General features: G+C 46.5%; 1 protein-coding gene across 1 annotated transcript in view; it reads right to left on the bottom strand.

Moving 5' to 3' along the window:
- Positions 1 to 26,153, bottom strand: part of atp2a3 (ATPase sarcoplasmic/endoplasmic reticulum Ca2+ transporting 3) — a 199,235-nt gene that overhangs the window by 51,437 nt on the left and 121,645 nt on the right. Inside the window, exons 7-13 of the mRNA XM_069885002.1 lie at positions 25,755 to 25,840; positions 20,104 to 20,568; positions 12,097 to 12,185; positions 10,459 to 10,561; positions 5,541 to 5,672; positions 5,279 to 5,401; positions 2,657 to 2,875 (exon numbers count right to left, since the gene is read on the bottom strand). Coding sequence (XP_069741103.1) covers positions 2,657 to 2,875; positions 5,279 to 5,401; positions 5,541 to 5,672; positions 10,459 to 10,561; positions 12,097 to 12,185; positions 20,104 to 20,568; positions 25,755 to 25,840 — 1,217 coding nt within the window. The remainder of the gene's footprint in view (positions 1 to 2,656; positions 2,876 to 5,278; positions 5,402 to 5,540; positions 5,673 to 10,458; positions 10,562 to 12,096; positions 12,186 to 20,103; positions 20,569 to 25,754; positions 25,841 to 26,153) is intronic.

Here is a 26,153-nt window from a genome sequence, read left to right as displayed (position 1 = left end):
TCTGACAACACGTCCCTGTGAACCAGACACAGTCTGACCCGATCCCTGTTGACAGGTTCCTGTGAACCAGACCAAATCCGATCAGATCTCTGACAACACGTCCCTGTGAACCAGACCCTGTCTGATCCCTGACGACAGCTCCCTGTGAACCCGACCCAGTCTGATCTGATCCCTGTCGACAGGTCCCTGTGAACCAGACCCTGTCTGATCCCTGACGACAGCTCCCTGTGAAACAGACCCAGTCTGATCTGATCCCTGTCGACAGGTTCCTGTGAACCAGACCCAATCTGATCAGATCCCTGACAACAGGTCCCTGTGAACCAGACCCTGTCTGATCCCTGATGATAGCTCTCTGTGAACCAGACCCTGCCTGATCTGATCTCTGTCGACAGGTCCCTGGGAACCAGACCCAGTCTGATCTCCTGATCTTTAATTGTAGATTTCTCTTTGAAACAGACAAAATGACTTCCAATTCCTAGCTCTTGTCAGGTCAAATGGTTGATCCAAAACACAGCAGGTCCAAAATAGATCCAAAGTCCTCATGAAACTAATACCACACAGACAGATATTGCTGGTGCCCTGAATAGGAACACCCTCAAAAGCATGGAAGGTGCTGTTGTTTTCGTAATTAGCAAAGAACAGAATAGAGAACATTCCTCCAACGGTCTCTTCCCCTCTTATACAAAGACAACACCACACACACACACACACACAAACATACACACCACACACACATACACACAAACATAGACACACACAAAACCACACAGACACACTCAACCAGACACATACAACCACACACAAACCACATGCACACCCACACACACAAAACCACACACACTCATACAAACATACACACTCTCAAAAACACACACACAAACATACACACACTCAACCACACAGACACACACATATACTCATACAAACATCTTCTTCTTTGGCTTGGCTTCGCGGACGAAGATTTATGGAGGGGGTAAAAAGTCCACGTCAGCTGCAGGCTCGTTTGTGGCTGACAAGTCCGATGCGGGACAGGCAGACACGATTGCAGCGGTTGCAGGGGAAAATTGGTTGGTTGGGGTTGGGTGTTGGGTTTTTCCTCCTTTGCCTTTTGTCAGTGAGGTAGGCTCTGCGGTACCACACAGACACACTCAACCACACACACAAAACCAGATACACCACACACCCACACAAGCACACACTCATACAAACATAGACACACTCAAAACCACACACCACACAAACATACAAATACACACAAAACCACCCACACTCAACCACACAGACACACATACACAACCACACACCCATACTCACCCACCCACACAACCACACAAGCACACACCCACACAAGCACACACTCATACAAACATAGACACACTCAAAACCACACAAACATACAGATACACACAAAACCACCCACACTCAACCACACAGACACACATACACAACCACACACCCACACTCACCCACTCACACAAGCACACAGGCACACACCCATTCACCCACACAAAACCACACACCACACACCCACACGAAACCACACACCCATATACACATACAAAGCCACACACACAACCAAACAAGCACACACCCACACACACAAAAAAACACACATAGCCACACACACCCACACAAGCACACATCCACACTCACCAAATCACATACCCACACACACAACCACACAAGCACACACCCACACACACAAAAAAACATAGCCACACACACCCACACAAGCACACATCCACACTCACCAAACCACATTCCAACACACAAAACCACACACCCACACAAGCACACACCCACAAGCACACACCCACACTCACCCACAAAACCATACACACCCACACAAAACCACACACCCACACATCCACCCACTCAACCACCCACACACAAAACCCCACACCCACAGAAGCACACACCCACTCACACACAAACCCACACAAGCACACCCACACACCCTCACAAAACCACACAAGCACACACCCACCCACTCAACTACCCACACACAAAACCACACCCACACAAGCACTCACCCACACACACACCCACCCACACAAAACCACACACACAACCACATAAGCATACACCTACAAAACCATACACACCCACACACATAAAACACTCACCCACCCACACACACAAGCACACATCCATTCACCCATACACACCCACACACAAAACCACACACCCACACAAGCACATACCCACCCACATACCCACACAAGCACACACTCACCCACTCAACCCCCCACACACAAAACCACACACAACCACACACCCCCACAAGCACTCACCCACACACACCCACACAAAACCAAACAAGCACACAACCACACTCACCCCCCACACACAAAACCACACACACCCACTCACCCACCCACACAAGCACACACACAAAACCAAACACACACTCACCCACCCACACACACAAAACCACACACTCAAAACCACACCCACACACAAGCTCACACCCACACACTCACACTCACCCACCCACCCACACAAGCACACACCCACTCACCCACCCTCACACAAAACCACACACACAGCCACACAAGCACAAAACCACACACACAACCACACCTACACAAGCACAAACCCATTCACCCACAAAACCACACATACCCACACACACTACAGAAGCAAGATAACTCACCTCATACTTGACAAAGTTTGTGGCATCCTCCAGGTCCATGTCCTCCATCCTGGGTGGGTCATCTCGTGTTGCCAGTGCCAGACAGCGTAGGGTGTCCCGTCCCGTTCCCCATTCCTTGATCACACTCAGGATCTTCTCCTTCAATTGAGGTGTCAGCGACACCCTGGAAGTGCCGAAGCGGACATAATTGCAACGTTCAATGACTCCTTCAGGGGCCCCCTAAAGAAATAACGTTCTCATCAGACAGTTCTGAAGTCACTGGTGCCGAACTACTTCTCCACAATGCTGCACTGTGTGGTAACTATGAGGCATCAACCTAAAGAGACCAACTCCTCTCCTGCCCACTTTCCAATTCTCCACCCCAAGTGCTGCGCTTCAGTTGTTGAGTGTAACACCGGAGACAAGTTGTTCCACACTCCACAGGCATTTCCTGACCCACCGCGCATCTCAAGCAAGTTAGATCTGAGGCATTTGCCTTTGCTCTGATGCTACCAGAACTGCTGGGAGCTGCCTTTATTTCAGATTAACTCTACACTGATCACCTGCTGTCTGAGGGAACTCTACACTGATCACCTGGTGTCTGAGGAGACTCTACTCTGATCACCTGCTGTCTGAGGGAACTCCACTGATCACCTGCTGTCTGAGGGGACTCTACTCTGATCACCTGGTGTCTGAGGGAACTCTACACTGATCACCTGGTGTCTGAGGAGACTCTACTCTGATCACCTGGTGTCTGAGGGAACTCTACACTGATCACCTGCTGTCTGATGGAACTCCACTGATCACCTAGTGTCTGAGGAGACTCTACACTGATCACCTGCTGTCTGAGGGAACTCTACACTGATCACCTGGTGTCTGAGGAGACACTACACTGATCACCTGCTGTCTGAGGGGACTCTACACTGATCACCTGGTGTCTGAGGAGACTCTACTCTGATCACCTGGTGTCTGAGGAGACTCTACTCTGATCACCTGCTGTCTGAGGGAACTCCACTGATCACCAAGTGTCTGAGGAGACTCTACACTGATCACCTGCTGTCTGAGGGAACTCTATACTGATCACCTGGTGTCTGAGGAGACTCTACTCTGATCACCTGCTGTCTGAGGGAACTCTACACTGATCACCTGGTGTCTGAGGAGACTCTACTCTGATCACCTGGTGTCTGAGGAGACTCTACTCTGATCACCTGCTGTCTGAGGGAACTCCACTGATCACCTAGTGTCTGAGGAGACTCTACACTGATCACCTGCTGTCTGAGGGAACTCTACACTGATCACCTGGTGTCTGAGGAGACTCTACACTGATCACCTGCTGTCTGAGGGAACTCTACACTGATCACCTGGTGTCTGAGGAGACTCTACTCTGATCACCTGCTGTCTGAGGGAACTCTACACTGATCACCTGGTGTCTGAGGAGACTCTACTCTGATCACCTGGTATCTGAGGAGACTCTACTCTGATCACCTGCTGTCTGAGGGAACTCTACACTGATCACCTAGTGTCTGAGGAGACTCTACACTGATCACCTGCTGTCTGAGGGAACTCTACACTGATCACCTGGTGTCTGAGGGGACTCTACTCTGATCACCTGGTGTCTGAGGGAACTCTACACTGATCACCTGGTGTCTGAGGAGACTCTACTCTGATCACCTGGTGTCTGAGGGAACTCTACACTGATCACCTGCTGTCTGATGGAACTCCACTGATCACCTAGTGTCTGAGGAGACTCTACACTGATCACCTGCTGTCTGAGGGAACTCTACACTGATCACCTGGTGTCTGAGGAGACTCTACTCTGATCACCTGGTGTCTGAGGGAACTCTACACTGATCACCTGGTGTCTGAGGAGACTCTACTCTGATCACCTGGTGTCTGAGGGGACTCTACACTGATCACCTGCTGTCTGAGGGAACTCTACACTGATCACCTGGTGTCTGAGGAGACTCTACTCTGATCACCTGGTGTCTGAGGAGACTCTACTCTGATCACCTGCTGTCTGAGGGAACTCTACACTGATCACCTGGTGTCTGAGGGGACTCTACTCTGATCACCTGGTGTCTGAGGGACCTCTACACTGATCACCTGGTGTCTGAGGAGACTCTACTCTGATCACCTGGTGTCTGAGGGAACTCTACACTGATCACCTGCTGTCTGATGGAACTCCACTGATCACCTAGTGTCTGAGGAGACTCTACACTGATCACCTGCTGTCTGAGGGAACTCTACACCGATCACCTGGTGTCTGAGGAGACTCTACTCTGATCACCTGGTGTCTGAGGGAACTCTACACTGATCACCTGGTGTCTGAGGAGACTCTACTCTGATCACCTGGTGTCTGAGGGAACTCTACACTGATCACCTGCTGTCTGATGGAACTCCACTGATCACCTAGTGTCTGAGGAGACTCTACACTGATCACCTGCTGTCTGAGGGAACTCTACACTGATCACCTGGTGTCTGAGGAGACTCTACTCTGATCACCTGGTGTCTGAGGGAACTCTACACTGATCACCTGGTGTCTGAGGAGACTCTACTCTGATCACCTGGTGTCTGAGGGGACTCTACACTGATCACCTGCTAAAGTCTTACAATCCTGGGTTACAGAGGTTGACATTTGCTCACCTTCACAAACATCTTGCTCCCTAATTTGCTGGACTGTTTGTCCGTGGAACAGTAGACGGACATGGACTTGCGATCACGGGAGAATTCGAGTGTCACTTCCTTCCTCATTAGCTGCTTGATGGTCTGTAAGAGAAGGGCCACAGAGTGTAAGCCACAGGAACCTTTAAGGCTTGCTGTAGCAAGTAGATGATGATTTTTAAAAAAAACCTTTGGTTAAATCAAGTTAACATCAGAATTTGGGAAACCACAACCGAATACTCACATTGTTGCAGTAGGTAGCTTTTTCGACTTTAGTGATGTGATTGACATCAGTGTTGAAAACGTTCATCTTTTCCACAAGGCACACGAGAGCCGTTTCTGTGGCTTCTCCAACCTTCTCATAAACTCCCTTTGTCTGGACGAAGATGGAATTAGGAAAGAATGTTTAAAAATAGTAGATTTCAAACAGGTTATTAGTTAAATGAACAAACACTACAGCATGCTATTGGGCAGAGAGACTTGGGAGTGCTTGTGGGTGTATCGCAAAAGGTTGGTTTGCAGGTACAACAGACCATCAGAATGTTACTTAGAAGATCTCCAGATTTTTTGGTTTGTTGCTTTTTGTGATTTTATTTAATACCTGTTTTAGATCTTCCCAAAACTTTTCCACTTTCTCACATGCCCAAATTGCATGTACTGTTGTTCCCGTTTCCTTCTTACAGCGAAAACATCTATCTGATACTGATGGGTCCCATTTATTTAACTTTTGGGGCCTGTGTAACCAATTATATTGTATCATGCGTAATCTTGTGTTTATTGTATTTCTCATAGTTCCGGAGCATAGCTTTTTCCATATTTCAATTTTATCTTTATGTTTAGATCTTGTTCCCACTTTTGTTTGGGTTTATAACTTATTTCATCATTCTCTTTCTCTTGCAGTTTGATGTACATGTTTGTTATAAATCTTTTAATTATCATTGTGTCTGTAATCACATATTCAAAATTGCTTCCTTCTGGTAACCTTAGTCTGCTTCCCAATTTGTCCTTCAAGTAGGTTTTCAGTTGGTGACATGCAAACATCGTACCGTGAGTTATTCCATATTTGTACTTCATTTGTTCAAAAGATAATAAATTATTTCCCAATAAACAATTTTCTATTCTTTTGATCCCTTTTCTTTCCCATTCTCTAAAGGAAAGGTTATCTGTTGTGAAAGGGATTAGTTGATTTTGCATCAATAATAATTTTGGTAGTTGGTCATTTGTTTTTTTCCTTTCTACATGAATCTTCCAAATGTTGAGCAGATGGTGCACTACTGGTGAACTTCTATGTTGCACTAGCTTTTCATCCACTTATAAAGTATATGTTCTGGTACCTTGTCCCCTATTTTATCTAGCTCTATCCTGGTCCAATCTGGTTTTTCCCTTGTTTGATAAAAATCTGATAGATATCTTAGTTGTGATGCTCTATAATAATTCTTAAAAGTTTGGTAGCTGTAAGCCCCCTTGTTTGTACCATTCTGTTAATTTATCTAGCACTATCCTCGGTTTCTCCCCTTTCCATAAGAACTTCCTTATTATTTTCTTTAGCTCATTGAAGAATTTCTCTGTTAAGGAAATTGGTAAGGATTGAAATAGGTATTGTATCCTTGGGAAGATATTCATCTTAATGCATCTTTCTTCTAAGTAATATAAGAAGTAAAGAACTAAAAGAACTAGGCCTCAATTTGGATGAAGCACAAAAAAGATTTATTATGATACCCTTAGCTGTAGCAAAAAAATGTATAATGTTAACCTGGAAATCAGAAGAGAGCCTGAGAGTACAGCAATGGTACATAGAAATGAATAAATGTATTCCATTGGAAAAAATAACATATAATTTAAAAAATAACGTCACAGTATTCGAACAAATTTGGGAACCATACATGGAACATAACAGAGAGGCCCTACCGCAAACCTCCACCCCTAAAATGATAGAATGAGAAGGCGAAATGAACTGACCCAGTGTGTAAAAGTAGATGACACAATTTTCTTGTTTATTTTCATTGTGTGATGACATTGTTTAATGGGTTTATTGTATTGTATATGTTAAACGTTTAGTGGGTAGGGAAGGAGGGAGGGAAGAGAGGGGGAAAAGGGGAGAAAATGACACTGTGTATATTCAAGAGGGAAATGTTTGTGTGTATTTTGGTTAACATGGTTCATAGTGTGAAATTTTTTTTTTAAATTAAAAAAAGAAGACAAATGTAATGTTGGCTTTCATTGCTAGAGCAATTGAATATAAGAGCTGGGAGGTTCTGCCGCATCTGGAGAAATGTGTGCAGCTCTGGTCTCCTTACTTGAGGAGGGATGTACTGGCTTTAGAGGGGGTGCAGAGGAGGTTCACCAGGTTGATTCCAGAGATGGGGGGTGGGAGGGGGCGGGCAGTTGGCCTATGAGGAGAGATTGAGTTGTCTGGAATTTCGAAGAATGACAAGGGATCTGATAGAAACATAAAATTATGAGAGAAATCGGTAAGATAGAAGCAGGAAGGTTACTTCCACTGGTCAGGGAGAACTAGGGAACACACCCTCAAGATTCAGAGGAATAAATTTAGGATGGAGATGAGGAGGAACTGGTTCTCCCAGAGAGCAGTGAATCTAAGGAATTCTCCACCTAAGGAAACAGTGGAGGCTTCCTCACTGAATGTAAAGTGAAACCCCTGGTATCCAAAATTCTAGCAACCAGCAACCTCGAGCAACCAGCAAAAAAAATCAAGGAAAACAAATAAAAAGATAACATAAATAAGAATAAAATAATAGGTAAAAAATGCATAAGTTTAAAATTCTAAAAGTAAACGTTCTTTGAAGTAATATATAAAACTTTGGTGAAGATGGGAGCAAACATTCAGCCAGTGGAGAGCCTTGGTCGGGCTTTGCTCGTAGCAGCTGTTTGAATAAAGTTGCGTGGAACAGCAATGGCATCGCCCAGGATCAAGAGCCGTTCACTGTTGGGGTGACTCTCTTAAAGTGTCTTCTTATCGTTGCTTAGAAAGAATCACCCTGGTCAGAGGCCTTAACCATAAACTTGGGGAGGAGGGGTGGTTAATTATCTATAATGTTATTGTTCATCTTTCTGGCGGATCCGTGGAAGGGGAGGAATCTACAAGTGCAGCGACGGTTAAATGTCTTCAAAGAATGTGACTGAAAATAAAATAAAATGCTTTATATCCTCATGCAAGTTTGTCCAGGGTAAGGATAGTGTAGTATTTTTGGTTTTAGTCTTTTAAATACAATGCCGGTGTTTTCGTTAGGCACTGTTAAGAGTAAGTCTCAAACAACCCGAAAACACTTATCTGGCGTCTTCTAATCCTTGTAGGTGTCAGATACCAGGGGTTTTACTGCATTTAAATTACAGACAGTTTTTTTGCATATTAGGGAATTAAGAGTTACGGGGAACGGGTGGTAAGTTGAGCTGAGTCCACGGCCAGATCAGCCATTATGAAACAGATGAAGCGGGCTCAATGGGCCAATTGGTCAACTCCTGCTCATTTTTTATGTTTTTGTGTTCCTATGAGTAGCATCTACCAGTAGGCCAGGAAATCTCTTTTAGATTACACTGCAATGACAGATTCAAGCTTTTTAGACACACAAGTCCTGAAAGTCGATCAAAACTTGTCTAGTGCATTTAAAAGGAAATGACACAAGGTGATATCCCATACGAGAAAAAATCCTGTGCAGTTCCCAGATGTGTCCACATTAGCGGGATGGAGGTAGGTGTAAATGTTTGAATGAGTCACTGGAGGGTCACAGGAGAGAGGATGACTAGTTTTCATGGAAAGCCGTTGGAATCATCACAGGGGTTAATAGGATAGAGATCCAAATTTTCACGGCAGTATATGATGGCAGGAAGCAATTTGTCCATTTACTCCTAGCACATTTTCAGCAAAATAAAGTTTGCCATTTAAAATTGCATTGAAACAATATTGAGTTAATACTGAAATCAGGATACTGCAGATACTGGAATCTGGATCAACAAAACAGTGGTGACCTTGCAGCAGACTTCATCTCCAGACACTCCACGAGCTGCTGGGACCCTCCAGCAGATGATTTGTTGCTGGAGTAAATACTGGCACGTTCTGAGATGGAGGACTGCGGACATCAGTCAGGCATGAGAAATATGAAAAGCTGCCTTTATGGGCATAAGCCTTCTACAGGTACACAATCCTTTTATCCAGACATCTAAAATCCGGCATTTTTTTCCTGGTGCTGGTACAGCGGAGGGAGAGAGGGAGAGAGAGAGAGAGAGAGAGAGAGAGAGAAACGCATACATTGGGCGGGGGGGGGGAGAGGCAGCAGCACGACTCAGGTGGGCGAACGGGGAGAGAGATGGCAGCATGATTCGAGCGTGCGGTGGGGGAGGGGGAGACGGCAGTGCGACTTGGGTGGGCGAGGGGGGAGAGAGATGACAATGTGACTCGGGCAGGTGCGGGGGGAGAGAGACGGCAGCACATCCCGGGTGGACGGGGGAAGAGAGACAGCAGCGCGACTCAGGTGGGCGGTGGGGAGATGGCAGCGTGACTCGGATAGGCGGGGGGGGGGGGGGAGGAGAGAGACAGCAGCACGACTCGGATGGGCAGGGGAGAGACGGCTGCACAACTCGGGTGGGCGAGGGGGAGAGAGACGCCAGTGCGACTGGAAGGGGGTGGATACGGCAGCACAATTCAGGTGGGCTTAAATCTGGGGCCGTTGGCTTTTGTTCTGAAATCTGGAAAAATGCAAAATTCGGAACACACCGTCCCCTAAGGGTTCTGGATGAAGGATTGTGTACCTGTACTAAACATGGTGCCCTTCTTGAATAGGATCCACACAATCAGCGAGGAGCTTGGCAGGCAACAGCAGGCAAAAGTCATAGTGCCGAGAAGGTTGACTACATTCACAAGGGTTAATTGCCTGAAAATTCAGATCAGAGATCCTCATTAGGACTTCATCTTCTTCTCCCCCCCCCCCCCACCCCACCCTCCACCGATGCTGTTCGACCCACTGAAGTTGTCCACCAGATTGTTTTCTTCATGCCCCAGATTCCAGCAGCTGCAGTCTCCCGTGTCTCGAATAAAAAAGTCATATGTTTTCCATAAGAGCGCACCAAGCCAGGATACAATGTGGAGAATCTTCAGTTGGTGCAGATTTAAGGATCAGCAATATAATCAATAAGCTTCTACTCACTTCATTGTAGTCCAGGGAGGAATCATTGCACAAGGCACAAATAGTAGCTAGCTCCACAAGACCAGCGTACTGACTCGTTTCAATGGGCTTATCGCCCATAAGTCTATCAAGAAAGAAATTAATTGAGATCAGTGGCATGGAAAGTGCTGAATGCAACACACTAATGTTCTGGAGAAATTCAGCAGGTCACACAGCGTCCATAGGAAATAAAAGGTTACAACGTTTCGGGCCTGGGCCCTTTGACAGGTGGACCATAGTGCAAGAGGTGAACTGTAGAGACAGCTTAAATGCCCAGACCTAGCCTATCTGTTGCCTCCCAGCAGTGAAGGAGAAAGCCTATCCCACACATTTAGTACAGGGTCAGAGTGAGTGCTCGTCAGGCTATGATAGAGTTTTCTCTTATTACAATAACTGGGCCACTGGGATGAGACAAAAACGAGACAGGTAGCACTCAGATGATAGGGACCGAAGGGGTCATCCCATGGCTGGATTCTGTGTTCAGGTGCTCTCGAAGTTGCTCTGATGCTTACATTGTTCTGGCACATGGGATGTCCATGGAGGAAGGTGAGAGGGTCATCTGAAACAGCACCGTGATTAAGGGATCTGCAGTGAATCAGGATCTGAACCACAAACACTTCTGCTATAGGGTTATGGTGTCATGCAGAGGAGGAGGCAGGAACCAGAACATGGAGGGGAAGAAAGGCAGGCAGGTACATGGGGCTGGAGACAAAGGGAAATGAGGGTTGAGTAGAGGGGAGCAGAAAAAGGGTGGCAGGGGAGTAAGGGGCATGGGGGTGGGATTAGAGAGTGATAGGGGAGAGGTTGAGTTGAGAAAGTGGTGAAGGGGAGAGAGAGAGGAAAGAGGAGGAGAAAGTGGTGCAGGGGAGAGTGGAATTGGATGAGGGTCTAGAGAGTGGAGAAAGTGGTGACAGGGGAGTGGGGATAGGATTGAAATGGGGAGGGGATAGAAAGAGGTGACAGGAACGGGGAAAGGAGATGGGAGTGACAGGGATGTTAAGGGGAATGGGGGTGAGGCTAGAGAGTGGAGGGGAGAGAGGAAAGAGGAGGAAAAAGTGGTGCAGGGGAGAGTGGAATTGGATGGGTGTCTAGAGAGTGGAGAGGGATAGGGGAGAAGGAACAGGACTGGGGAGAAGGAGAAGGGAGAGGAGAAAGGGGTGACAAGATGAAGAGAATGGGAGAGGTTTAGAGCGCAGTGGGGGAGAAGGGGAGAGCAGTGGAGGAGAAAGGGATGACAGGTGAAGGAGAAAGAGACTGAAGAGAGGAAGGGATTTGTTCACCCCCTCCACCTCATTGTCCAGCCTCCACTTCCCCATGTTCAATCCCAGCCCCATCTTTCCATAGCCTCACGGACAAACCCTTCACCCATGGCCCTTCAGCCTCAGCCATTATCCCTCCCCAATCGGCCTCAACCCTCCACACACCAATCCCTTCCCCTCGGTGGCACTGCCACCCTTCAGCAGGATGGCCAGCAAACCATGGCTTGAATGAGTCAGAGCCCAGCCATTCAGTGGGCACATGCAGATCTCCACGATTGACAAAGGCACCTATCGGTTGATGCCATGAGTGGAAGCGGTAAGGGTTTTAGTTGGTTGGGAAGGATGAGGAAGAGTTACTCACATTTCCCCCTCCGGGGCATAGGTAGATCCCGTGATGTTGAACTCGTGCAGATTACAGTTATCACCCACCACTTTGTCGACCACAAACATCTGATGCACAGGGAGATTAGACTCAGGTTAAAGTGTTCTCAGGCAAACCTTGCTCCTACCCTTCCTGATCAGCGGCTTGAAGCTCACCCTTCCTATCTTCCCTACAGCCTCATCCTGAAAACTCCCTCCGCTGTGCATAAGGCCATTTAGCCCACAGACTGCCCTTCATTCTTGACTTGATGGTGGAGCACCTTTAACTATTTCAGGGCAATTTCCTCATTTTGGTCCCCGTGAATCAGTTCTAGTTGATACATTATTTACTACATTTTCCAGATACTTCCTATTTTCCACCCCCCAGCTCACATCAGATTTGTCTTTGCATGTGACAAAGAGAAATTCACCCCATTCAATCTGTGCTAGCCCATCACATTTGATCCATTTGCCAGGGGCGAGACCAAACGTAAACCTGAGGAACAGCATATTATATCCCTCCTACCCCTGAGTGGTTGAAGCCCCTATAGCACGAGTCTTTGAGGCCCCTCCCATTCTGATCTTGGGTCGTTGTCCCCTTCTCTCCTTCACCTGCTCCTGTACTCACTTTTCTCTCCAAACCTCCCCACCTCCCCTCAGTGATATCTCCATCATCCTTTCCCATCCTTCATTTGCCCATCCCCTTGATATTCTTCTCACTTTAGACCCACCCCAAAACATTGACTGACCTTCCCACTCCATGGATGCTGCTTGACCCACTCAGCCCCTCCACCTTCCCTTTGCTCAATCCTGTCCCACAGTGCTGCCCTGTAACCTATGCTCCCCACATTCTCATCAACCCCCTCAGTTTCTTCCACTCACTCGCACACTGGGGGGGGGGGGGGAGGTGGGGGGTAATTAAACTCCAAACATGCAGCCAATCGTGTGGGAGGAAAATGGAGCTCCCAGGGTGACCCAAAAAGTGGCAGTGAGAGCATCCACACCTCACAGCCAGTGTCAGATGTCAAGACAGAACCCAGAACACGTGCGTAGTGTGAGGCAGCTACCCTATCGCAGCACCACTGTGTCCTCGTAGTGCTACAGCTGCACGTTAGAAAACAGGGGCCCTACCTTCCTCCAGATTAACAAAGCCCGTGGTGACCAGACCAGAAACACCAACTCAACACGAGGTTCCAGAGGCAACTGGAAACAGTCTGTTGATGGTGTGGATTGGGAAGTGACTGCAAGGTCTTTTAATATTTTTAAAAATTTTAAATGTAGACATCCAGCAGACCTTATCAGGCACCCTCCACTCTCTGGGTAAAGTAAAATCTTGCCTCACAAATCTTCCAACTTCCCCCTCCCACCTGCAAAAGGCCCTCAAATGATTGACATTTCAACCCTGGGAAGAAGACACTGACCATTTTCCTTATCTGTGCCCTCCTATTTTTATGGACCTATCAGGTCTTCCCTGAGCCTCTGTCACTCCAGAGAAAAGAATCAAGGTTGGGGGAAAAAAAAACATAAATTGAGCACGTTCATTGACATAATAAAATGCAGCATTGTGTCCACTTTTGGGCACCTAGTTTTAGGAAAGGTGAAACACCTCCAGAAAGGTTGGATAAGAGATTGACTGAAATAATTGCCGAGTTGAAGGGCTTGAGTTCAGGCCTCCCCTTTCTACCCTGGCCATAATAGACTCCAGTCTGCCTGTGTTATTGAAACAATGCTGTTTTCCTGCTTTAATTGGAATTGTGAATTTTAATATGTCCCTTTTACACTTTCCTTTCTTTCCAGACCAGCGTAATCTAATGAATAGTATTGTAGGTGATTTATCACAGAAGTACCTTGTCAGCTGCAGCAAGTAAGAATTTTGGTGCATCTGTACATTGCACTTATACATATCGAATCATAGAACACTACAGCGCAGAAAGCAGGCCATTCGGCCCTTCTCGTCCATGCCAAAACCTTATACTGCTAGTTCCACTGACCTCTCCCATCCATGTATCTATCCAATTCATTCTTAAAACTTAAGAGTGAGCCCACATTCACGTCAGATGGCAGCTCTTTCCACGCTCCCACCACTCTTAATGAAGAAGTTCCCCTTAATGTTCCCCCTAAACCTTTCACCTAAAACTCTGCACACTGAAAATTTCACCTTACTGAACACACACTTGCCAGAAAACAACTTATCCCCACCCACTTCTCCTAGATCCTTTCTCATTTCCACAAAATGTCAATAAAGTCATCTTTCACACCTGGTGCTATCTCAAAGCATTTACAACTAGTTCAGAAATGTGGTCAAAATGGCAATGCAGCAAACTCAGAGGCCCTTTGGCCCAACCAGTCGATGCTGACCAAGTCGGCATTTGCTCCATGTCCTTCAAAATTATTCCTATCCATATTAAGTCTGGAAAGCCATAAAGGCACCATATATTTGTACAGGGGACTGGTGAATCAGCACTGCATGTTGCAGTGAACTTACTTGAGAGAAGATGTACTAGCTTTGGAGGTGATTCAGAGGAGGTTCACCAGGTTGATTCCGGAAATGAGGGGGTTACCTGAAGGATGAAATGAATTTGAAAGGAATGGATGGACCTCAGATGTTGTGTCCACTGGTAGGTGAGACTAGACCAAAGTGACATTTTCTGTGGAATCCTCTGGCTTTCCCAAAGATCTTGGTCCCAGTGCCTCAACACTGCTATCTTCCTGGTTGCCTGTGCAGGAGAAGCCTTGGTGGACTTCACCGTGAATCAGGTGCATGCAAACAGTGTTAGAGTGGAGAGTGAAGACCCCATAAAGAGATGCTCAAACCCTTAACCCCAACGTAAGCACCAGGCGGGCATCCAGATTATGCCTGAAGAAAGGACAAACTAACCAAGGCCAACTTCAGGCTTGCTTTCTGAATCACGCCACTTCTGAATCCTTCCGCCAATCATGCATGCTGTCGGAACAATGGTTTATAGGGTACAAAGATAACTTTCTCTACACAGAACATTCCACATGAAGGGCTCATCAAAGTGCTGCAACTATTGTAAAGATGCTCATCTGTTTGCATAAATGCACAAACTGTGTTGGAGAAACTCAACAGATCAAGGAGCATCCACAGGAGGTAAAGGATAACCAAAGTTTCAGGCCTGGGACCTTCATCAGACCCAAAACATCAAATGCTGCATGGTCTGCTGAGTTTCTCCAGTATATTTGCCCATTGCACTCAAGCCCAGCATCTGCAGACTCTCTTGCCTGCAACCAGCTCCCCCCAATCAGCAGAGAAATAGAGAGCTGGATTTTAGTGACACTGGTTAAGGGAGAATCTTAGCCAGAAAGTAGCCGAGGGTGTATATGGATTTCAGTATGGCATTTGATAAGGCTCCCCATGCAAAGCTCATTCAAAAAATAAGGAGGCATGGAATCCCATGAGGCCTTGCTTTGTGGAGACCAAATTGCCTTGCCCAGAGAAGGCAGAGGATGGTTGTCGATGGTTCGTGTTCTGCATGGAGGTTAGTGACCAGTGGTATTCTGCAGGCATCTCTTCTGGGACCCCTCCTCTATGATTTTTACAAACAACCTGGACAAGGAAGTGGAAGGGTGGGTCTATAAGTTTACAGATGACACAAAAGTTGGTGGTGTTGTCAGTAGACTGGAGGATTTCCAGAGGATTCAACAGGACATTGGCAGGATTTATAGCTGGGCTGAGAAGGGGCAGATGGAGTTTAACCAAGAAAGGAAGTACAGTAAAGCCCCTATTATCCAGAATTCAAGCAACTGATAACCTCAAGCAACCAGCAAAAAAAATCATGGAAAATAACAGGCAAAATATCCGTTCATTTACATTAGTTAACCAATCACACAACAGGCAAACATAAAATTAATTTACCTGGAATTTACCAATCCCATATGTAGCATTTACGAGGAGCTTTACTGTGGTTTATTTTGGTAAGTCAAATTTGAAGGAGCATTGTGGACGAACTGAGAGAATTTGGGGTCCATGTCCATAGCTGCTGCGCATTAACCATGAGATCGAGAGTCATAATGTTGCAGCTATACAGGACTTTGGTTATACCCCACTCGGAATATTGGGTTCAGTTCTGGTCACCACACTATGGGAAGGATGTGGATTCTATCAAGAGGGTGCAGAGGAGCTTTACAAGGGTCGTGTCAAACACAAAAGTGTGCAGATACTGTGATTGTAGTAAAAACACACATAGAAATGCCGGAGGAACTCAGCCGGTCTCGCAGCATCCACAGGAGGTAAAGATGTATTACTGATGTTTCACGCCTGAAACCTTCTGACAAGGATCTTGCCTGAATTGGACAGCATGTCTTCTGAGGATAAGTTGAGTGAACTTGGTCTTGTTGTCTTGGACTGACAGAGGATGAGGGGTGATCAAAAAGAGGTGTACAAGATGATGAGAATCATTGATCATGTGGATGGCCAGGGCTGAAATGGCTAACACGTGTGGGCATAGTTTCAAGGTGCTTGGGAGTAAGTAGAGGGGGATGTAAGAGGTACATTTTTCACAGGGAGTGGTGGGTGCATGGCATGTGCTGCAGGGAATGGTGGAGGTGGCAGGGACAAGAGATAGGTACTTGGAATTCAGAAAACTGGAGGGTTATACAGTAGGGAGATTCCAGGAAGTTCATACCTTGAAGAAGGGCTTAGGCCCGAAACATCGGTTATATATCTTTACCTCCTATAGAAGCTGCGAGATCAGCTGAGTTCTTCAGGCATCTCTGTGCGTTTTTACTACCAACACAGCATCTGCAGACTTCTGTGTTTCCATTATTTGGTCAGCACAACATTGTGGGCTGAAGAGCCTGTGCTGTGCCATAGATCTCTATGAAGAATAAACACACCCACTCCAAGCAGGAAGGTTAGGCTCCAAGACAAGCCCAAAGCTCAAATGGAGAGAAGGAATGGAATTCCAACCACCCTGCTTCAAAGCAGACAGCCTAACCCTGACTGCCCGAGGGTGCGTCATAAACAGTGCACAGTGATAGTGTACAGGAGGGAGGTAGATCAGCTCATTAAATCATGTCACATCAACAACCTTGCACTTATCAGCAAAACCAAGGAAGATTGTGGAGTCAGGGGAACATGACCCAGTCTTCATCGAGGGCTCAGTAATGGACAGGGTCAAGAATTTCAAATTCCTCAGCGTCAACATCTCTGAGGATCTGTCCTGGAGCCTCCACGTTGATGAAATCACAAAGAAGGCTCGCCAGTGACTATACTTTGTGAAGTGTCTGAGGAGATTTGAGACATCACAGAAGGCTCTTGTAAACATCTACAGGTGCATCATGGGGAGTATTCTAGCTGGTTGCATCACTGCCTGGTATGGAGGTGCCAACTCTCAGGACAAGAATTAACTTGAAGCACTGGAAGCAAAAAAATTCATTTGCACCCTCCCAGCTTTAGTCAGCCGAAGAGCCCAATCATCAGGGGAGATCAGAAAGCAATAAAGGGTATTAAAGCAAAGCCCTGTACACCCTTGCATCGCAGCTAAGTCCATTCTCAATCTCGGCAGCAATCAACAGTTTCAAACCACCTCCAATATGATGTTGAAGCCACAGCTCCCTGTGTAACAAGCTCAGCAAGATTAATCCTTTTATCCACTGGCAAGATCTTTTGAGAAGCTAAACACCTTTCAGTCCAAATTAGAGCTGGTAATGAGCTAAGCAGCAACGGCAAGATCACCTGTAAGATTTCAGCAGGTCACGCTTGCTACTTAGGAGCCTGTCACGTTGGGAGAGCTCAAGACTGGAGCCACTTTGTGGACTGGGATAAAAGGCTGGCTCTCCCTTTCCGAGGTGTTATTTGAAGGATAACTGCTGGGTAGGTGTGGCAAGGGGGCTCTGCCTTCTCCAACATAGAGACGAAAATGCAGGTGGGACACAGTGAGCCTACCGACTACAGTGTAAACACACACAACCCAAACAATAGGATGGGTGGTGTGGTCGCTTTATGTCCCTTCCTGAAGTCTGAAATTAGACTAAAAATCCTGCCTTCAATACCCCTCCACACTGTTTTGTGGTTCTGTCCATCTTCTCTTTGATCAAAATGTGAGAATATGTGATTTTCAGGTTGTCCATGATTTACCAAAACAGCTGTTTGACCCGTTGAGATCCTCCAGCATTTCTTTCTTCACTAAAAATCCTGTCACTTCATCTTTCAAAACGACTCAGGCACAACCTAACACCAATCTTTGGTTGTGACACGTTTCTGTGTGTTCTCACCGTGAATAAATGTTCCCTTTGTTGGAGTTCAGCCATGTGTTAACAAACTTGGGCATTGGGGTTGGCGTAGGGTGCGGTTGGCGCAACATCGTCACAGTGGCAGTGATCGGGACCAGGGTTCAAATCCTGCGCTGTCTGTAAGGAGTTTGTACGTTCTCTCCGTGTCTATGTGGGTTTTCCCCGGGGGCTCCAGTTTTCTCCCACCATTTGAAATGTACTAGAGGTATAGGTTGATTGGGCAATACAGACTCATTGGCCAAAATGGCCTGTTACTGTGCTGTATGTCTACATTTAAAATTCTAAAGTGTAGTTAGCAAACCAGTGCCATGCATTCATTTTGCTATCTATTCAAGTGGCCACCAATGTCACCTGTTTCCTGTTCCGATAGAGTTCTACAAAGTTATGTTTACATAGCTGGGTTATGACTACATCCACAAATACACATTAAAGGAGCACACAGCATTTACAGCTGTTGACTTCAATGTCCACGCTAATTAAAGAGCTAAGCAAGCTAATCACACCATCCTGCACTGCGTCCATGCCCCAACAGACCATACCACTTCAAGATCAAGTCCAAGGACTGTTCAGATATGGGGAGGGTTTCTGCTTCTATTGCTCCATCTCAACTGCATCTGCTCCCACGATGAGGTCTTCCATTCCAAAACATCCAAGATGTCCTCCTTCTTCAAAAAATGTGGCTTCCCTTCTAATGGCGTTAACTCAGACCCTAACTGTGTCTCCTTTATTTAATAGGCATCTTCCATGGCCCCTTCCCTCCCAAGACTTCCCAGTCACTTTCCAACATCATTCCCACTCTGACATCTGTTCATGGCTTCATGAACTGCCTCACCGAGCATACCTACAAATTGAACGAACCACATTTTGTATTCCATCTGGGGTCTCTCCAACCAGATGGCATTAGGGGAGTTCAGGGGAGACATCTGGAGTAAGTTTTTTTTTTACGCAGGATGGTGGTGGAGGATGAAACATTAGGGGCATTTAAGAGATCCTTAGACACATGGATGAAAGGAAAATAAGAGTTATGGGGTAGGGATGGTTTAAAACTATTTTTTTAAGAAGGAAAATATGGGTTGGCACAACATCGAGGGTTGAGGGGCCTGTACTGTGCTGTATTGTTCCATGTTCTACATTAACATCAACATTAAAACTCCTCCCTTGAGTCTCCCTCTTTCCCTATCCTCCCTCCTCAGCCTCCTTTACTCGTGGGAAAACACATCCTGTGATATCCAGTTCCTCTACATGGTGGAAACTTATCATCCCAGGCAACATTCTGGTGAATCTCCTCCGTACCTCTGGTTATCCTCTTATTACAATGGGGTGACCAGAACTGCAGGAGGTAGTCCAGGACTGGCCAAAGAATCTTGTACCATCACCTCCACTCTCCTGTATTCCCTCCCCTGGCTGGTGAAGGTAAGTATCCCGTCACATTATCTCTGTCATTGTATTTACCTGCGTTGCCAACTTGGCCGGACTTTAAGGTCTATTTGTTCCTCAGTGCTCCCTTGGACCTTATCATTCATGTTGTGTGTCCTGCCCTTAACCAACTCCCCTCAGACCCATGAAGAGTAAATTCCATCTGTCACTTCCCAACTTACCAACCCCAATCAATGTCATTCCATAGCTGAAGAGTTTCTGATGTACCATCCCAATGTGAACTGGTGTGGCATTGGACTCCTGGTTAGGAATAAATACCTAGCACCCAGCGGTGAGATGACAACATTTGCTGGGCCTAGTGAGGCTAATCACTGACCTTGCAGACGGACATCTGATTGGTGGTGAGTGTGCCTGTCTTGTCAGAGCAGATGATTGAGGTGCAGCCCAGCGTTTCCACAGAGGGAAGGCTCCTGACAATGGCATTCTTCTTAGCCATGCGTCTGGTGCCTAGTGCCAGACAGGTGGTGATGACAGCAGGCAGCCCCTCGGGGATGGCAGCCACTGCCAATGCCACTGCAATCTTGAAGTAGTAGATGGCACCCCTGACCCAGGAGCCTCCATGGACAGGGTCGTTGAAGTGCCCTATGTTGATGACCCACACGGCCACGCAGATGAGGGATATGACCTTGGACAGCTGCTGGCCAAACTCATCGAGCTTCTGCTGGAGGGGCGTCTTCTCACAGCCTGTGGACGCCATTTGGTTGCGAATCTTTCCAATCTCTGTGCTGACAGCAGTGGCCACAACCACACCCAATGCCTTCCCAGCCGCGATATTGGTTCCCTGAGATAAACAGCAAGTACAAGGCAAGGTCAGTGTTCAGTCAAGGCAGAAATGTGGTCTGGAATCTATCACTATTTATAGAGCACAATATTTTATTTGAACTTTAGATTGTGACCCTTTGCTTTAAGCAGGGCAGATACCCCCTTTTGGAGTTAACACTGTGTCGGGGAACAACAAAAAACCTCACCAACACCTCAGTCATTTTAACAGAAAACTGCAAGAAACCAAGATGTCTGCTTCCTATCACAAGCTGATCCCTGCTACTGTTTTTACCCTTTGAATCAACCTTAATTACAAAAATCCTGAATCGATTCCGCTCAGAAAAGCAATTTCAATTTGCCCAGATAATAACTCGAGTGAAACACAGAAGTCTGCAGATGCTGTGATTGTAGTAAAAACACACAGTAAATGTGGAGGAGCTCGGCCGGTCTTGCAGTGTCCATAGGAGGTAAAGATATATTACTGGCGTTTTGGACCTGAGCCTTTGTACAAAAAAGCAGACAGGTATCTGAATAAAGACTGGGAGAGAAAGGGGGAAGACTGGGACGGGGAGAAGTCCAGACCAACAGGCAAAAGGCGTTAAATGGATATGATAAGAAGCAAGGTGAATTGATTTTGACTCTGCAAAAGGAGATGGAGGGAAAAAGGGGAAGAGCGAGAAAGAGAGAGAACAAAAACTAGAGGACAGGAGATAGTGATGAAGATTGGGGGGCAGGCTGGGGTGGGGGTGGGTTAACACAAACCGGAGAAGTTGATTTTAATGTCACCCAGTTGGAGGGATCCCAGACGGAAGATGAGGTGTTGTCACTCTAATTTGATGGAGGTCTCAGTGGGCAGGCATGTCAGCAAGGGAATGGATTGGAGAGTTGAAATAGGTGGCCCCTGGGAGATCCACGTTATTGCAGTGGACAGAGATGAGGAGCTCGATGAAGTGATCTCCCAGTTTGCGCCCTGTCTTTCGAACGTAGAGACGGCCACAACACCGAATGCAGTAGACGACCCCTGCAGATTCACAAGTGAAATGTTACTTCACTTGGAAGGACTGTTTGAGCCCCCAAATGGTGCTGAGGGAGGAGGTGTGGGCACAGGTGGAGCATCTCCTGTGTTCACAGGGATAGGTCCCAAGGCAACGATTGGTGGGGAGGAAGGAGTGGAGAAGGGAGTCATGAAGGGAGAGGTCCCTGCCAAAGGCAAAGAGGGGAGGGGAATATATGTCTGGTGATGGGATAATGTAGTAGGTGGTGGAAATGGCGGAGGAGCTTGTGTTGGATGTGGAGGCTGGTGGGGTGGTAGGTGAAGACGAGGCCAATCCTGTCCTTGTTGAATGTGGGGGGGGGTGGGGGGATAGATGTGTGGGGAATGGAGGATATGTGGGTGAGTGCCAGTTGATGGTGGTAGAGGGAAAGCCACGCTGTTTGAAGAAGGAGATGATCTCACCCTGGGAACAGATGCGACAGAGATGGAGGAATTGAGAGAAAGGAATGGAATCCTTACAGGGGACAGGGTGGGAAGGGGTTTAGTCGAGGTAGCTGTAGGAGTTGGTGGGTTTGTAGATGTCTGTCGAGAAATTGAGGAAAGGGAAAGTGTTGCTAGAGATGGACCAAGTGAATTTGAGGTTAGGGTGGAAGTTGGCAGCAAAGTGGATGAAGTCGATGAGCTCATCATAGGGACATGAGGCAGCACCAAAGGAGGCAGCGAAGTGGTAGAGGAAGAGTTGAGGGGCTTTGTCTATGTAGGTCAGTAGCATGGATTGATCTACATGGCCAACTTAAAAAAGGAAGGCAGGCAGGCCCTTGTGGATACCAGTGTTGGTATCATTGAGCGTGCATTTGTGCGGATGTGTGCGCGTACACTGTCCATTTTCTGCAAGTGTGCATGCGAACACAGATCGTTTGTACACGTGTGCGCGCACAGAGCTTATAGGGATCACTGACGCGCACCCATGGCCACCCCTTTGACTTGCAGAAAGTGGGATGAATCAAAGGAGAAATTATTGAGGGCCGAAAACAACGGGCTTTGAGCCCTTCAGTGTGGGAGATGGAGGTGCCTAACACATCCTCTTCTGGTATTTCTGCCACCTCTGACATGATCCCACCACCAGACACATCTTCTCCTCTCCTTCTCTCTCCACCTTCCACAGGGACCGCTCCCTCCGTGACTCCCCACCCTTGTACAGTCCTCCCTCCCCATGAATCTTTGGATCTACCCTTGTGACCACAGGAGATGCTCCACTTGTACCCACACCTCCTCCCTCAGCACCATTCAGGCTCCAAACAATCCTTACGTGAAGCAACATTTCAGTTGTGAATCTGCAGGGGTCGTCTACTGCACCCAGTGCTCCCGTTGTGGGAGAGACTGGTTAGTGAGATCGTTTCGTTGAGCACCTCACCTCTGTCCGCCGCAATAGCGTGAATCCCCCAGTGGCTGCCCATTTCAATTCCCCATCCCATTCACTTGCTGACTTGTCTGCCCATGGTCCCATGCATTCCCAGACTACCTGCAAATTGGAGGAACAACACCTCACCTTTCATCTGGGCTCCCTCCAACCCGATGGCATTAATATCGACCATTTTCTGTTAACATCCCCGCCCCCATATCTTCGACCCCTTATATCCATTCCTCTAGTTCTCTTTCCTTCCACAGAGCCAAAATCAATTCTCACCTTTCCTCTTACCATACCCAATTAACACTAATTGGCTGTTGGACTGGACTCCTCCCTATTTCTCTCCCAGTCTTTATTTAGATGCCTTGCTGTGATCCTTGAAACAGGGCTCAATCACTGATATCTCCTTAACTTCTATGAACGCTGCGTCTCTCCACTATTTCTGTGTTTTTACCTTTAGGTAATTTGTACATGTAGAGTGTAAGAGAACTCTCATCCTTCTGAACTGAACCTTCCATGCACATCACAATGTCTGGACTAGCTCATAATCTCACATCATCAACAGTCTACCTCAGATCATCTGTGTGTTCCTGCCATTGCAATGTGTACTTTAAACCTTCAGTGATGGATTATTCCTCTCAATTTATTGATAAAAAAGACCTATGTCTGCCAACTTTCCCATTATACATTTCCACATCTACATTTAAGATGGCAGTTACCCAAATCAAACAGATTCTGGTTACATTTATTAAACTCCTCCACATTTCAGGCGCCTGCTATTTTTGCTTATACCTTGATGAAGGGTTCAGGCCCGAAACGCTGGTGATGCTATAGGTAGGCTGCTCCTTCCATTCCTTTCATTGCCTTGCCAGCTTTGTTCTTTGTTGGCTCCCGCTCCCTACATTTGAAGCATTTCCTTTCACGTTGGCTACGTCTTCTTTAACCCTCGGGAGGTGTTTTGTTAGCATCCTTGATTTAAGGTTCTTTGTCTTTATCCTGTGGATATGTGTCATAACTTGCTGCTGGACAGGGTAATATTGTTTACAGCAGAAATATTTAAACCTTCTTTTGCTCTTCTCAACTCTGCAGCCTTCCCCTTAATCTTGCTTTACACCTTTCATGTTGCCAGGAGATCAGGCCACTTGCTCAGAATAATTAATCTCCAAGCCATTTTATATTTTCTCATTCATTTACTGAAGTCAGCAGTGGGATCACATTTTTACTCATGGATCTAACACAAACCCATTTCAATGATTTGTAGTTCAAGACCCCGTCTCTTCTGGTCCTGATGCATTTGAAATTTTCGTTGATGTTGGCTACAAAATGCTCTTGGGGACACGGCCTCAAGATTCAGGGGAGTAAGTGTGGAACAGGGTGAGGAGGAATTTCTTCTCCAAGAGAGCAGTGACCTGGGGAGTTCTCTGCCCATGGCAAACAGTAGAGGCTGCCTCATTAAATGAATTTAAAGCACAGATGAGTATATCTTTGCACAGTTGGGGAATTAATTAAGGGTTATGGGGTAAGTTGAGCAGTCTCCATGGCCAGATCAGCCGCGACCTTATTGAATGGCGGAGCAGGTTCGATGTGGCTGATGGCCAATTCTTTTCTCCCCTTTTTATTTGAGTTTATATTGGACATCCGGTGTTGCCACAGAACCCTTGAAATTTTTTGCTTCAATCTCCTCTACCTAGTTCTGTCCTTACCTATTTACAAACTTGTCTCCTTCTTTGTAATCATCTTCTGGATTTTTGCATATAGATAAAGATAACCTCATAACAAAATGAAAATATCATCCCTCACCTCTGTAACAGCACTGCTACCGTGTTATGAATTTGCTTCTGCCAAAATCTTGTCTAGTCTCTTCCAAGTGATTTGGCCTTTCTATCCATTCCACAATCTCCTGCATTATTTAGTTTTTCACCTCTGCTCACTGTCCTATCCCTTTGTTGGTCATAAAGAAGCAAAGCTCCCGCTATCGCTAGCCCTTGCAAATAATGGGACAACCTCCCCCATTGGATGATGTGATAGTCAACGAGGTAGATGGTCCAAGTTTCCTCTCATGGCAGGTTGAAAGGTTTCACTTTCTCTCAGGTGTCAATGTAGCTTGTTGGTTGGTGATGCGAGAAGGTTCAAGCTTCCCCAAGGTGTGGTCACGTCTGGTATTACCTTCTTAGTGCTCTCCGAACAACTTGTCAGGAGAAGCCTGGATGATCTCTGTGGCTTCATACACAAAGTCCATGCTTTCTGTGCCCATTGTCCTCAGTCTTGACTGCACCTTTCCAATCTCCAGAGCGCTCCTCCACATCCTTTAACCAGTCTCTCTCTCCCTCCCTACTATCCATTTTTTAGCAGGACTCCCCAGTGCTGGGAGACTGAGCCTTGTGATTTGTGTGTGTTTCTTTAAGGCAGGCTCCCGAGGAGTGATGAAGATTCCAAAAATGAGAACCCAACAGCTCTAGTCCAGGTCAAGCTCATTTTCAATTTTTATCTGTGAGAAGGAACCTTCAGAGTTTTACTTGCCAAGAATCTGGATTTTCAGTAATACAGGATTATAGCCCAACGACATTATGAAATATACAAAATTATGTTCAAAATTCACAAGTCGATTTTTGGGAAAAGATTGGTAAAGGTCCAAAAAATTGAAAATAAAGTTGTGTTCAACATGAGCCTCTCACTGGTTTGTAGCTAATCCACACATTAATAATAATTCAACATTTATCAAGCAGCAGAAAGCTACCGAAAGAAATATTGTTTGGCTTTACTCGTGAATGTATAGCCCCTATATTTGGGCATCTATACGTACCGAAAACAGCATGTTCTTCTTGTCCTGGTTTACTGCTCGTGGGTCAGGGACAGGATCATTGTGCTTGATGACAGAAACAGATTCACCTGGACATAGAGCAAAGAGTTTACAGTGAGGAAACATGAAGATGGGAAACAACAGGAATTCCCTTCGTACTGGGTGCAAGCAAACCACAGAGCAACATACTGAAATTACTAGGTTGAAGAACAGAGTCAGCTTCAGACTGACACGAGCTGGGGGCTTCTGTGGTTTGCGAAGCCAAACGCTTTAGGATATCAGAATCACTTAAGAATCTCAGGAGAAATTTCTTTGCTGAGCATTTTCCATTCTGAAACAGACACCTTTTCCCAATCAGAAATACAGCATCTGTCCCATCAACGTTCACTACCTTTGACTTGA

Source organism: Narcine bancroftii, chromosome 6, assembly GCF_036971445.1.
Source record: "Narcine bancroftii isolate sNarBan1 chromosome 6, sNarBan1.hap1, whole genome shotgun sequence".
Taxonomy (NCBI): domain Eukaryota; kingdom Metazoa; phylum Chordata; class Chondrichthyes; order Torpediniformes; family Narcinidae; genus Narcine; species Narcine bancroftii.
This window is presented reverse-complemented; position numbering and strand designations above follow the sequence as displayed.